Source organism: Mus caroli, unplaced genomic scaffold, assembly GCF_978045245.1.
Source record: "Mus caroli unplaced genomic scaffold, Mus_caroli_1 scaffold_8, whole genome shotgun sequence".
In the NCBI taxonomy this organism is placed as follows: domain Eukaryota; kingdom Metazoa; phylum Chordata; class Mammalia; order Rodentia; family Muridae; genus Mus; species Mus caroli.
This window is the reverse complement of record NW_028227263.1, coordinates 31,126,959-31,142,036: the sequence shown is the minus strand read 5'-3', so window position 1 is coordinate 31,142,036 and position 15,078 is coordinate 31,126,959. Positions and strand designations below refer to the sequence as shown.

Sequence of the window (15,078 nt, the reverse complement as noted above, 5' to 3'; positions counted from 1 at the left end):
GTGCACATTAGTAATGGGACTATTGACTTACAGAGTAGAAATGCAGAGTCTTGGGGAGCATTTGTCACTTCTTTGTGGCTGTGACAAAGTATCTGACAAAAGCAACTTTAAAGGGGAAGGGTTGTTTTGGTTTACTGTTGACAGAGGGATGCTGTCCATCATGACAGGGAAGGCACTGCAGCAGGAACATAAGGTAGCTAGTTGTATCAGTCAGGAAGCAGAGATCAGTGCTGGTATATAGCCCACTTCTATTTATTCATTTTGGGACCCTGGCTCATGGCATAGTACCACCCACTTTCAGGATGGGCCTCCCTTCTTCAGTTAAAACTTTCTAGAAACACTCTCCTAGATGCACTCACAGATGTGTTTCCATGGTGATGTAAAACCCAATAAAGCTGGCCACAAGGGTAAACCATCACACTGGCAACAAAGTCCAGCTCCTAGGGACTAACTACGTGTGTTTGACCTTGGTCAGTTGTGTGCACTTCAGGATCCTCAAATGTGAATGGAGAGTTGAATTAAAGACTGCCATTGTTCAGACTGACAACATTCAGAGCTTCCTGGTTTCCTCGGGAGCTTTTGATCTGTTTTCCAAATTTATGCTGTAGGAAAGTATGCCTACACCTTTTCTTTGTCCTTGAGATAAATCTGGGTGTAATTGCTGTATATATGTGTATAGACATTAACATAAAATTATTCTCAGACTTAAATGGTCTAATATTAGCAGTTGATTGCAGAAGACATTGGGTTTGAATTGTTTAATTTAATGCTAATTTGCTTCAAGTGCAAACACTCATCAGGAACATTAGGTAATTATCATTTAGGTACAGGACCCCAATATATGAAATCTACATCTCCATTTGAGTGTGTATTCCATGTGTAGCTGCTCGTGGAAACAGTGGGGGAAGGAGCGTAACCTGCACGTTCACTACAGAGGTCCATGCTGACAAATCAAATCTTAGCTAACAATTCTAGCTTTTGTTGACTCCCTTGTGGGAGGTACCTACCAAATCTTAAAGCATATATATACATTTTAATTTTTAATGTAGTTTGCTTAAATATACACTTAACCTAAGGGTATCCAGTATAGAAGATTAATATGCTGTGTGTGAAGATCCCAAATCTCTTCATTTTAATCATTAGTAAGTGGTGAAACCAAGTCCTAAGAAGTTTATCTGATTTTCCCAAGCCCAAAATTGATGACTGCTAATGATGTTTTACTGCACTGAGGTAGGTACCTGCAGACGTTCTCTCTGTGCATGTTGACAAGGTTGGGATAAGAGCTTCCGCACCATGAGAGACAGAGGCTGTTTATTCCAACACTGAATAGGCAAAGAAACCGAGGCAAAGAAAGGCTATAGTAAACCATCTGCGCCAGGGCACAGCACCACAAGTGGCAGGGCCAGATTGGATGGAACTCAGGCACTTTAGTTTCAGAATCTGCTCTTAGCCAAATGCATTCTTGATTAGCATAGAGAGCTAAAGGCAAGCTGAGATTAGAGCCTGCATCTTCATTCAAGGATTCTTTCCCCAACACCAGGGTTATTTAAAAAGATAACCATTTTAATATTTAAATAAATAGTGTAGGTATTGCAGTGCATATCTATAATCTCAGCACTCAGAGACAGAGGCAGGAGGACTGTAGATTCAAGGGAAGCCAGACTTGCATGAGACTCTGTTTCAAAACAAAATAAAAACAGGTTGAGGAGATGGCTCTATCTGCAAGTTGATTTCTGTACAAAAAATGTAGATCTAAATTTAATATCCCAGATCCATGCTTGTTAAAGAAGCCAGGGGAGTGGTGTGTGTCTGGCATTCCAGAGCTGAAGGGGAAGACAGAAAGGCCCTTTGAGCTCCCTGACTGAATTGGTGATCTCTGGGTTCAGTGAGAGACTTTGTATCAAAATATTAGATGGAGAGATACAGCCATACACATGCATATACACATATGCAGATTTTTGCACACACACATACATATGCATGCATGCACACACACAAATACACACATATATGTGTGTGTGTGTGTGTGTGTGTGTATACACACACATGCACATACATGCTTGCACAAACACATGCACGCATACATATCTGGATAAACATGTAAACAAATGTGTGCACACAGGCATACAGGCATGCATAGACACATATATACAGATACACTTGTGCACACCTGTGCATATGTACAAACAGAGAGCCACTGAAAGGATACCTGAGATTTGAACCCATATTATGCAGATTTTGTTCTCTCAGAGGAGGCCTAGGAAGGCAGGTCTCCATATCCACAGTTTCCAGGGGAAATTTGAAAAACTTCATTCCTTAGTAGGTAAAACTAGCCGATAATCAATAAGTTACATGTGCCAAAGCTAATGGCTGATTATGAAGTGATTTCAATTTGTAAGGCTTCTCTCCCCTAGAAATTAGCCAAACTCTTCTAGGAATCATCTTCATATCTTATTTGTTAATGGCTTTCCTGGCTCTTCTTTAATTTTGTGGTCCTACGTGCAACCCTCTTCACACACAGTAGAGTGTTTCATCTTTGGTGAGTGTAGCATTCATTACTCTTGGAGTTACCTACCTGTCAGTAGAATTCTCGTGTCTTTATTTCTCATAGTTATATTCCAATGCGAATGTCCCCCAGGCAGGGTCATGCTACTGGAGCACGCTCATCTCAGCCCTTGAACCCATCACCAGCTGGAGTTCATCCCTGTCTAACAACCATCCAAAATGAGAAAAATTCTTTGACCCTAGCTGTGGACATTCCTTTGGTGTCACACTAATGCTTGTTTATTTCAATGGTGGTTTCTGTTCTCACTGTGAATTTATAGCACAACCAACTGGTATTTGCAGAGGCCTTCAGGAACCAGAGTAGAGCTCATTTGATCTCCATGCACTATTGGTTTGTAATGATTCCTCATCTCTGCATCTTTACCTCACCTACAGCTAGGGTCTTATTGCTCCCACAAGTAAGTGGGACAGGATTGTAGATCCCACAGAGGCTATTAGAAGCAAGGACACACTGGAATTCCTTTGAGAAACAAGAGCAGAGGGTAGTAGGTAGAAATGAGATAACCGGCTGACTTTTCTTTCTTCTTAGGCACTTGTGAGAAAAATCGATACCTCAGACAATATCTACATCACGGAGTCTACCACAGGGAACCTGTTCAGCCTGACCCAGGAGGGGGCTCCTCTGTGCCGCATCATAGCCAAGGTGAATTTCATCACTGCTGTTCCCTTTAGTTGAGATTTTACTTGAATGCATATGGCAGTATTGGGGCAAAGGAAGTAGGGAGGGTGTTTGGGCTATCTTCCCCCAACAGATTTTGTGACTCAATCATTCAACCTGGTGGAGGGACTTGACCTGTAGAGGTCACATGATATGCAGAACGAAGATATTCTTCAAACTCTCAACTCCAGTTTTGGTGATTAAATTCACACAGACTTATCTGAATTTCTTTTGGAACAAAGAACATTTTCCTCTTAAAAATTAAGTGGCAAATCTTGGCTGGCCCAGGTACTCAAAACCTCCTTTCTGTGTGCTGGTACTGCTCACGGAGACAATGCCCACTGCCTGCCCCCGACCTCTGTGTTCCTCTGTCATGAAAACACCAGAAGGCAGATGTGAGTTTGAATCTAAGCCACAGGTAGTATTTAACTTCCTGCTAGTTAGTCTCCTCAGAGGGCTGGGACCCAGGCTGGGACCCACCCTGGGTTAATGTTGATTCCAAGCATGTCCAATGGGAAAGACCTGGGCAAGGGCTATAGGCAGTTCTCATCCTAGCCCTGCTGTGAGCTTGTGGCTGGAGGCTGGCCAGGCCCCGGGACCATCATCCCTACCTTTGTGAACTGTGGGATTTTAAGACACATCCCTAATCTACCACAGAGTCTGGTCTTGCTGGTGGAAAAATAAGCCTGCAGTTCTCATTTTGTCAAACTCCGATCTAAACAGGCAGCCTTGGTGAGATGTTTGCCTTATTTGGTCACTGCTTCCTCCATTTCCCGACCTCTCCCACTCTCTTCCTAGCTGCCCACACAACTCCAGGCTTCCAGTGTAGCCTGGACTTAACAGCCATGGCTAGAAGTTTCAGATATTTGTCCAGATGCTTTGAGCCACACCCTACCATAGCCTATCTAAGGGAAGCCATGAGTCTTGTTGAATATTAATGATAAAAACAACAGAACCCTATGCTGCCTTGGTTGTTCCTCTGGTGGAGGCTTCAGGCTGGTACTGTTTGCACAGTTAAAGAGTTGGATCCACACGGATCCGCTGAGATGAGCCTCAGTGGTCTGGTAGACACAAACACTCCAGGATTCACAGTATTGGAGCACCTTGCCCAGCTCATGCTTAAAACCAGATTTTCCTACCCATGTTTTCTGCATTTCAGAAGATTAATAGCTAACAAGCACAGACCCTGCTCCAACAACTCCATCTGTCTCAATCATCATTTCTTCTTTCTTGGCTCCTGGTACACCTCACAATGAATGATGAACTTTCCCTGAGTGTGAGCCTTGTGAAAGTCAGGACTGGGAGACATTGGTAGGAGCTGGGAAGACATGGAATCTGAATTTTCTAAAGCTCCCCCCTCCCCTCCTGCCCTCCCCTCCCCTCTCCTCCCCTCCCCTCCTCCCCTCCCTTCTCCCTTCCCCTCCCCTCCCCTCTTCTCTTCTCTTTTCTCCTCTTGTCTTTCCTGTTTTTCCCTTTCTTCCTTCTCACTGTCTTCTCCCATGTCCTACTCCCTGTGCCTCTATTCTTTCATTAGTGACCTAGAGACTGTTGTACTTTTCCACTTGGTGTCCAATCTGATGGACAGCCACCCTTAGATGTGTTAAGAGTCACAATTCCTACATTCTTTGTGTGTACATGTGTATTATGTGGTGTGTATGTGTGTGCATGTATGTAGGCCCACATGTCCATGCAGCTACACATGTAGGTACATGCATTCGAAGGCCCGAGGTTGATGTTGCCTGTCTTTCTTGACTGACCTCCATCTTGCACATGCAGGCAGGCTTTCTCAACTCAGAACTCACTCATTTGGCTAATCTAGCTAGCCAGCTTGTTCTGGGACTTGTCTTTTACCTCCGTGTGCTGGAATGGTAGGAGGATTCCTAAGACTACCTGGCACTTATCTGAGTGCTGAGAATCTGAACACTGGTTCTCACAGTTGTGCACCAAGGGCTTTACCCACTGAACCATCTCCCCAGACCCCACAATATACATCTTTAAAGGGAAGAAGCAGGTTTTCAGAAGGTCAGGGCTTGTCTGAAGTTATGAGTTCAGAAGTCCATACAGAATTGGAATTTTGACCAGGCTTAATCTTCACCTCAACTTTACAGTTGGTTCTTGAGATGGAGCAAACTAAGGGTAAAAGTGTGGAAGGGATGTGGGGCTGCCTTCCATCTTTTCAGTCTAGAAGTTGGCAGGATGAGTTCCAGTAGTAGAAGCCTATGTGGGAGTCCGGTGCTGAAAACATCCTGCCTCAGAGACTCAGTAAGGAATTAACATTGGAACCCATATAACAGGTCCCTTATGGTCATCATCGTGACACTTCTGGAGTCCACTGTGAGCTCTGGGCCACTCCTCTGTCTAAGATGTTTCTACTTGAGCAATCTGAGGCCTGTCTTTTCTTTATATCTCAACCCAGATACCCATGAATGAGCTCAGTTGTCTCATGATGATGGTGGCGACCCTCTCCGATTCCCCAAGCAGAGGACACAAAACTCTACCTTGCTGTGTCACAGTTATCCCAGCTCCTCTGTGACTCCTTCCATCAACAGCCTACGCACCCTGGAGTGGCTTCTGCTAGCATCATAACAGCTCAGCCAAGCTGTCTGAATAATTCATACTGTTATGCATCTGGGCTTAGAGCCCAGAGCTTTCTATAAAATTAAACAAGCCCAAGCCAACAGCATGATCTGCTAGCTCAGGTGATCCCAGTGTTACCCCAGAATAAGTGCTGCTGTCAGGTCCCGGACAGGGGCTCTAGGGCTGTCCATGAGATAATTCATCTCAACTCCTTGGTAGCTCTCCTCCTTGCTTCCCTCTTTCACATGCCCTGGACCTTTACATACATTTCAAGAAGGGATACGCCCACCTTCCGATCTGGAAGCCTTCTATAGTCTGTCATGCCACTGTCCAGAGAGCTAGCTCCAGGCCCTTGCATACACATCACCTCAGCTGCTTTTCCTATGAAACAGTTACATAGCATTTTAGCCCAAATTAAACAGATGTGGAGCCAGGTCCTAAGACCTGCATCCTCTTAGCCAGGGTCTAGGACTTTTTCTTTCTCTAACTGAAAATAACAGGGAGGGCATTTTTTCACAGGCTTGGGAGAAGTCATAATGAGGACCCAATGCAAATTCAGAAATCAGAGAGATTTGCTGGCCTCGGTGTCTTCTGAGGTAAACGAGGCTGCCACAGTCTTCTCAGCTTTGGTCTTGGGTTCCTTAAGGAAAACACACACACACACACACACACACACACACACACACACACACACACACACAGACATTACAGGTTCCATGCACTTGAGCAGGTTTAAGTGATTTGATGTGTTGTGCTTTGACCTCGCCGCTGAGTACTGAGGGAACTTAGGCCAGCTCTGAAGTTGCAGCATGGTGAGGCTATGCTCACTGCCCACAAAGGCTTTTATTGGGAAGACCTCAGTAATGAAGAAAATTGTCAAAATCCTAGATGACATGGAAGGAAATACTGGACGAAAGCAAGACCAAAATCAAGCTGCACCAACTCTAAGGTCTGCCTACTCATGTCTGAGGTCAAAGGCTCTAGAGAGCTCCAAGTCCTTTCTGCTTTGTCACTGCAGCACAATTCTCTCTAGTTGGCAGTTTCCACACCTTGATAGCAGCTTTACTCAGCACGTTTCCCATGGCTCTGGATTCTCAAGTATCTTGGGGTCTCCGAGGCATTGTCAACGTTACAGCTTCATGTTTAATATTTGGGATCCATAGCCCAGGGAGTGGAACTATTTGGAAGTGTGTCCCTGTTTTAGTAGGTGTGTCACTGTGTGGGCAGGCTTTAAGACCCTGGTCCTAGCTGCCTAGATGCCAGTGTTCTGTAAGCAGCCTTCAGATGAAGATGTAGAACTCTCAGCTCCTCCTGCACCATGCCTGCCTGGATGTTCATGTTCCTGCCTTGATGATAACGGACTGAACCTTTGAACCTGTAAGCCAGCCCCAATTAAATGTTGTCCTTTGTAAGACAAGAAAAAAAAGAGAGAGAGAAAGAGAGAGAGAGAAAGAGAGAGAGAGAGAGGAAGAAAGAAAAAAAGAAAGAAAAACTACAACACAACAAACAAAAATCAAGAACAAACCTCCTAAACCCCAATAATTTTACTAATCCTTTGATAATTTCATAATGCAACACAATAATTTTGATTATATCTACTCTGAACTCGTAGCTTTTCCAAGACACCTACAACCCCCCCTCTCAACTTCAAGTCTTTTATTTTCTTTAAATGTTTCTGAAAATAACCTATTTGTGCTCCCATATACTTCTAAGTATGGAGCCATCTATTGGAGTGTGTATCTCTCAGGAACCACACCCTTAAGGAACACTGACTCTCCCTCCCCTGGAAACCATCCTCCACTGCCCTCAATCATCAGCCAGGAGTGGGAGCTCGACTAGCTTGACCTTGCATAGGTCTTGTGCAGACAACCATAGCTGCTGTGGGCCCTGAGTGCAGTGGGCCCTCCATTCTTGAGGAAAGGGTAGGGTAGATCCCAACTGAGGCTGAGCTCTCTACAGAAGCCAAGTCTTTGAACTTTGACAGGTTGTGAGTTTCTTTGATGAAAACCAAGAGCTCCCACTAGTTAGGAAGACACACATTTAGAAGGCAGCCTAAGAGATAGTTTCTATGCAGCAAAATAGTAGTAGTAGGTTAACCCCTGGGTCTATGAAATTCTCCGACCATGAATTTTTTTAACATTACTTCCTCATTGTCTTCTCCCAATGTAAGTATTTATATATTAATCACCAATTGAAAAATCTAATAAAAATTTTATCTATACAACCTAGAAGACTAAATGTTAAAGCACACAAATATAAATACCTATTCATATGTATGATATATTGAGGGAGACTTGATAACCAGCAAGGCTAGTGGCAAACAGCTTAAAACTCCTGTTACATTTATGTTTCTATAACTTGATTGTGCTTTATTGACTGTCTAGGCAGGGTCCTTATGTGAAACATACAGATGTCCTATGGGAAAATAAGAAAGCAGGACAAAGGATTACAGATCAAGGAATCAGAGGGGTGGCCATCTTTTCTCATGTTAGGCATAGTTTAGTTGTAATAATATCAACATGTATTTGAAATTAGAGGGGTTCTGTTTCATCATTCTACAAACCATTTCCAGATCGAGGGGTTCCTGCTCTGCTCTGGGAGCCCTGCCCCATTCCTTCTTTTCATTGCATCTCTGCCCAACTTTGTTCCTGATTTTAGAGCTGTCTCCCTTCCCTGCCAAACCATGAGTTCAGTATGGATGGGAACCAAGACCGTGTCTGGCATGTAATAAACTACTATATTTTGAATCTATGGTGTTCGTCCTCATCAAAGCAACCACCCCAGAAGGAAGCAGGGATAGGGAGGTTTGTAATCAGTGTTAGCTGGTTATAAAAACATCAGGACTTAGTAAGTAACCACCTCCCTGAACTGGACCCCTTCGTTTTGATCCCTATGGTGGTCAGAAGCAAAACTCTTAGAACAAGTAGGGATCCTGAGCTTCTGTTTGGAGTGGACTGGGAGATCTAAGGCTATTTCAGTGCAGTCATGCTGGTCTATACTGGCCCTTGTTTCCCCCGAGGATGCTCAGTCATTTTTCTTTCAGTCCTCAGAATGGCTATATCCTCAGAATATGAAACAGAGCCAGGTACATGGTAAGTGTATTATAAAAAACCTGACAGGGCATAGTATTTTGCTGAATTCATCTTCCTATAATATTATGCTCAATTCTGGGAACAGGTGCCAGGAGAGGTAGACTCAAGAGTGATGGGAAAATTAAAAGTGACTGAGAGCTTAGATCCCCTGCTCACTCAGTGCCACTTCTAAGTGTCTTCTAGTCTTCAGAAAATGGAGAGAGAGAGAGAAAGAGAGAGAGAGAGAGAGAGAGAGAGAGAGAGAGAGAGAGAGAGAGAGAGAGAGAGAGAGGCGTGCCAACTTTTGCTCTGGATTCACAAGGTAGTGTTGTAGCATTGACATTGGTCTGTGAGTACTGTGGTATGGCCCCTCTATGGTCTGTTGGTGCTCACTTTGTACATAGGAGGACAGCGTGATTACAGAATATTTCTTATGCCCATATTCCTCTGGGATGCACACTACTGGGTGGTCTCCACAAGAAGGGAGAAAAAAGATTCCATTAGCAGTTCCAACAAGAGACAAACACCCATGCTCAAGAGCTGCAGGGGTGTCCTGAAAACAGCTGTTTGCGTCTACAAGCAGGGGTAAGGGTGAAGTGGGTGTCAGGGAATTGCTTTCCCTGTATGGCCTTTAGTGGCTCGTTTTCCCATTGTATGGTGAATAATGGACTTGATATAAAACTCCTTTTCTACCTGCCTTCCACGACAGGGGAAAGAGCAAGGAGAAGCATCGTGGCTGATGGATTAGAAATGGGTGCCGAATCCCAGACTCTGTCCTTTTATCTGCTTTCATCAGTTTACTGGACCTGTTCTGGTGACTTCAGGCTGGCTCTTCTGAGGGCTGACCTGAAGGGTCTTGATACTCAACTCTACCAAAACATCTGTTGCTGGCCCCAAACCATACTTTCAACTTGGACAATTGGGGATGGGATGTCACTGTTTAAATGTGTGAGAAGAGTGACCCAAAGCATGTCTACCAAATGAGGGCTGTCGGTTGTTATTGTCAGAGACAATCTAGAGAAGATCATGAGATAAGATCATTCTCTCTTCTCCACAGGAAGGTGGGGTTGTAGCCCTCTTCAAGGTCTGCCGGCAGGACAGCTTCCGGTGCTTGTACCCCCAGGCGCTCCGCACACTGGCCTCTATCTGCTGTGTAGAAGAGGGTGTCCATCAGCTGGAGAAGGTAAAGACAGCTGACTTGTGAGCCGAAGTCTCTGAGCCAGCTGGGTTAGGAGCCTGGTGTAGCTGTCTGGTCCTCTTCCTATAGCAGGTCTATCCTAATGCGCTTCTACCAGGCACTTTTCGGAATGGACTATTCGGGATGTTGACTGTGAAGTCTGAAGTGGAATGTGACTCTGGGATCTAACCAGGAATGACAGGGTGTAATTGTCATCTCTGAAGCTTGTTGCCTCTGTCTGCTAACCCAGGCCTAGTCCTGGAAGCTTCTAGCCTCCACACAATTTAATCTAGGCCTAGAATGTTTTCAACCTCTGAGACTTGCTACCGAATAAGCTCACCTTTTCTTGCTCTTTTCAGTCTCTGGCTGGCTGATTCAACTCAGCTGTTTTGGCTCAAAGTCCTCTCCAAGCTGACTGACTCAAGCTGGCTTCTCTCTGCCTCTGAATTTTTTGCTTTGCTTGGTTTCAGACTAACTTTGGCAATCAGGCTAACGTCTGACTCCTTATTATTCTATGACTCCTCCTTTCTTCACCTGCAGCTAGCTTGTTCTTTCTCTATAGTCTATCTCTATAACTGTCCCTGTAAAACTGCCCCTCTCTCCCTTTTTTTTTCCTCTGCCTGCACTGCTCTCTTGAGCAGCTTGCCTTTCCTCTATCATCTTGTGAGAGCTGGGTGTATTCTATTCTGACAAATCTTTCTGATTCGTCACTTTATCTGCCACTCAATTAGACATCACTTTTAAATGTTGGTGCTTCTTTCCTCTACAAACTAGTTTTACCTTCATTGTGGATTAAAGGTGTGTGCTAAGGGTTGAGCCACACCCCAACTAGAAACTGGTTTTTGTTGTTGTTGTTGTTGTTTTTTGTTTTTTTTGTGGTTTTTTTTTTAGTAAATAACATAACCTCATAGTTCACAGTATGATCAAATAGCTGGCAACAGAAGGAGACACTAAGCATTTTCTAGGTGGGGTGAATGGCCAAGAGAGCCCAGTGTGTGAGACAAACAAGGCACCGATAGAGAATGGTTTGAAAGTTTGTGATGGCTGGTCATTTCACAGCAGGATGCCAGAGGAAGTGGATCCAGCTCATTGGTGGATGAAAGTGGCAAGCGCAAGATGCCACTGGGACCATTATTAGCCATGGACTAATCCATTGTTGTGACAAAATACCTGAGAGCTTCAGCTTAAGGGCAAAGGACTTACTTTGGTTCACAGTTCAGCCCAAGATAGATGGGATCCATTACACTGGGTTTGTGCTAAGGCAATGCATCATAGTGGTTCACAGTGGTAGAGGAGATGGATAAGCTTGGTTACTTCATTATTTATTATGTTATGGTAACCATGGAAAGAAAGAGAGACATACACAGAGATAGAGAGTGATAGAGAGACAGAGACAGACAGACAGACAGACAGACAGACAGACAGACCTTTTGGCTTTTGCTTTCATTCCCTCTAAGTCTTAACCCCTGGGATGGCACTACCCACACTGAGGTCTTCCCCATCAAGAAGACCATCAAGATGGTCTTCCACCATCTGGGTGTGTCTGTCACGTGGACAGACACACCCAGACCTATGCTTTACTAACTTCCTAGATGTCAGCCTATCCAATCAAGTTGACAATCAGGACTATCACAGGTGTCTTCGTAAGCCAGATGAGAGCACCAGCTTTTGATCTGGATTCACAAGGTGGTGTTGCCCTTGATCTCCATTCCATGAAGGACTGCACAGCCTGAGTAGGAGAACTAGAACCATCCCAAGGGCTTGTTGGACCAATGTATCATGGGAAGTGTGGGATCAAAGAAAGAATCTGATGCTCTGGAGGGCATAGGTGCTTCTGTGTCAGCCCAATCTGGGGCAATATATTCAACACCAGCTACTCTTAACCCCTGCCCAGGCTGGGAATCTGGGTCTGCATATGGATCTGAGGGACTCTAGCCGGGAGGGTGGGGGAGCCAAAACTGTTATTTGAGGGTTTTCCAACATAATTTGAATATTCTTGTAGCTTAAAGCCCAATGTGTCTCAGGATAGCTATGGCGACTGTGGGATTTGGGGTGCTCTGTATCTGTTTTTGAGAATCTGTTTGGAGGAAGAACAGCTTTCCTCCCTTCATATTTGTGTCCCATGGCCTGAGCCCATCTACCGGGATGACTTCATTTTTCCCCAGTTTCTTTGCTTAAGGTCTGGACTCATAAGCAACCAGTCACCTGCCTTCCCACCCTGCCTCTTTCCAAATCCATTCCCATGAGCAAGCAGAAGAGTAGGAAGTGCTCTTGGTTGAGGTGTTGAATGGATAGTGAGTTTGTGTCTTTTAGGGCTCAAGGGTGTATCTCTGAATGGGGAAGCCATTTGTGTAAGGCCACAGAGCAAGAATGCTTCCTTTCCACTTGGCTAGAAGCATTTGCACTTAGTGGTGTGCTGAGAGCCCTAGATTGGAGGTAATAGGTTGAGGTTAATGGTGTCCATGCCTGGATTCTGCTACTCAGTGAGCAAATGGGCTTGGAGGAGGGAGGCTACTTGCTTAAGGACATACAGCTAAGGTTGTGGGTGAGTTCAAATCAAATCTTAGATCCCAATATTAAACCAGATGTCATTTCTCTCCTTCCCAGTGTACTGTCTAAATGTGGATGCATGGTGTGTTGTGTGTGCACTTGCTTGCATGGTGACAAGACAGACAAACTCAATGAAGGGAATAGCTGAGCTTATGGGATATGTAATCCAATCTTTCCCAAATAGTGACTAAATGGCCAGATGAGATTTGCTTCTCATCTCCTTTCATTCTGGCTTGGTAGGGAGCCTAGAGAAGTCAGTAAGGGAACTGAGATAACCAGACCTTCGAAGGCAGTCAGAGGCTTGGCTTTTGTGAGCTTTGGAGGCAGCAGGAGGAAACCAAGTTAGAAACATAGCAGCACTTTCATGCTTACAGCTGAAAGCTACAGCTGCAATGGCTGGAGGCATCTCATTGTCCCCATCTGACGCTGCTCAAAAAAGCTAGGACTCTTTAGCTCATCATTTCCAGGACTGGGTTGGCTGAATATCACATGTTGCTTTCTGAAGATGAGGGAAAAGGATGCTAATCAATGAGACTCAGTGTGTGTTGGGGCCTGTGCTACTCCAGTGCATACATGCCTTCAATGTCACATCAGTGACTTATGGGCTGAGCACTGTAAACACCTTCTTCTTCTAGATGAGGAGTCAGAATCACAGTCTTTGTGATTTGTCAAAAATCACCTCATTAGCAAGTATTAGAGGCAGGATTCAAGCCTTGGTTCCAAAGCCACCCAGCATCCCTGCCCTTGCTTGCTTCATGAATACTCCAAGAACACTGAAAAAGTTCCTGTGACTTAAACCAGGTTCCCTGGCCCCTGTCCCCAAAGGAAAAGAAATGGTGGGCATTCCTCTTCTCCAAGTCAGATTGCTAAGTGTTGATAAAGTCCTAGTCTCCTTCAGGTAGCCACTCTAAGTCACGCACTCTGCCTCTTCCTTCTGGCTGTCAGTCTCCCACTTCTAATCCCATTCACTTGGCCCTTCATACTGCCCAACACTCACTCTTCAGACTCATCCTTTCATCGTGCATCTGTTGAGAAGCCATCTCTCCAGTGCAGCTGAGCCCTGAAGAGGTTGAGAGGCAGGCTGTTGAATCTAAACTTGATTCTCCGTGCTTATTAAGTTTGAATAACTTGCAAGTTACTTGGGATAACTTCCTGAGCCTCTTGGGCATTTTCCTGATTTAAAAACACTGAAATCTCATGGGACTATTGTATACATGGCACTTAGTGCACAGTGGGACTGAATTACAGTTTTCATGATTGTGGGCAGGGCAGTATTATTGGTAAGGGCTTTGGGAGAAACTGGACTCTGGGAGGTTACTGTCTATAGGAGGAAGTGGTGTAGCCCTTCTGAAATAGGGACTACAAAGGGATGGTTCCCTTGGAGCTAGGCTCAAGGCGTTGGTTTAGGGAAGGTCTCTCTAGAAAGGCCTGCGGGGTCTTCCCTGTAGAAATCTAGCTTACTTCAGCCACAGGCTCCCTCTGTTTTGGTACCAGGATCAGTACACTTCTAGAAGTCAGCCATACTTTTCCTGGTCCTTGGCATATAGTCATGTCTTACTAACTGGTCCTGTGTTAGGCTCAGGGTAGAAGGCAAGCAGCTTGCTCTAAAGGCCAAGTGTGGAGAGCCCAAAAGTACAGCTAGAGTGGAGGCTGGCTTGTGACTTGAAGGAGGCTCCCTCCTTCTAGAATTCCTGGATTCCTGGTGAAAGAGAACCAAAAAACCAGTGGAGACTTAGTTCTAGTGGGTATATAGAGGTGCAGGGGAAAGCATTCATAGGAGATGCAAAGGACACTGTGGCTGGTCATTGATCTGTAGTACTTGGTGTCTCTAAGGAGCTCCATGATCAGTGAATTAGGGGAGCCCAGAGAGATGGTAGTGTTCTCAGGACCACATTTAGGAGACCCAGATCCCAGAATGGAGTGAGAGCAGATACTCCCAACTCCCAAGGTTGACAGATCAGAGCTGCTCTCCTGACACCACAGACTGGCATTGTTAAGAACTGCATGGTTTGCGGAGGAAGAAAGAGTCCCAAGGGAATAGTTACTTCCCTCTGACTTTTGTCATCTTCTGTGCAATGAAATGGTACCTCTCCTGGTGGAGGGTAGCAATATGCTGAGTCTCCATTTGGAATCTGTGCATGCGACATATGCTGCCTACGTCTACCTTGTTTGTCTTACATGGTGGTCAAGAGAGACTCTGCATTGTCCCCCAAAGAGACTGGGGGCCAAGGATTTTGCAACGGCCACAGAAGAGTTCCAGGTGTGACTAAAGTAAGGGCCAGGTACTGCTGGCTCAAAGAATGGGACCAAGGATCAGGACTAGGGCTAACTGAGCATATGGTCCAGATGAGGAGCTGGGTACCTGCAGAACAGAAAGGCACAGGTCTAAGACTGTAAGAGGTTAGAAACTTTCCAAGCCCAGTGCTCAGCCAATTTTAGCCAGCTCTCAAGACAGTTCTAGAAATTTCCCTTTAGCCTTA

General features: G+C 45.0%; 1 protein-coding gene across 3 annotated transcripts in view; it reads left to right on the top strand.

Moving 5' to 3' along the window:
- Positions 1-15,078, top strand: part of Insc (INSC spindle orientation adaptor protein) — a 118,099-nt gene that overhangs the window by 62,399 nt on the left and 40,622 nt on the right. For all 3 annotated transcript variants that reach the window (XM_021166905.3, XM_021166904.3, XM_029480213.2), the window contains exons 6-7: positions 3,095-3,208; positions 9,929-10,054. In XM_021166905.3, coding sequence (XP_021022564.1) covers positions 3,095-3,208; positions 9,929-10,054 — 240 coding nt within the window. The remainder of the gene's footprint in view (positions 1-3,094; positions 3,209-9,928; positions 10,055-15,078) is intronic.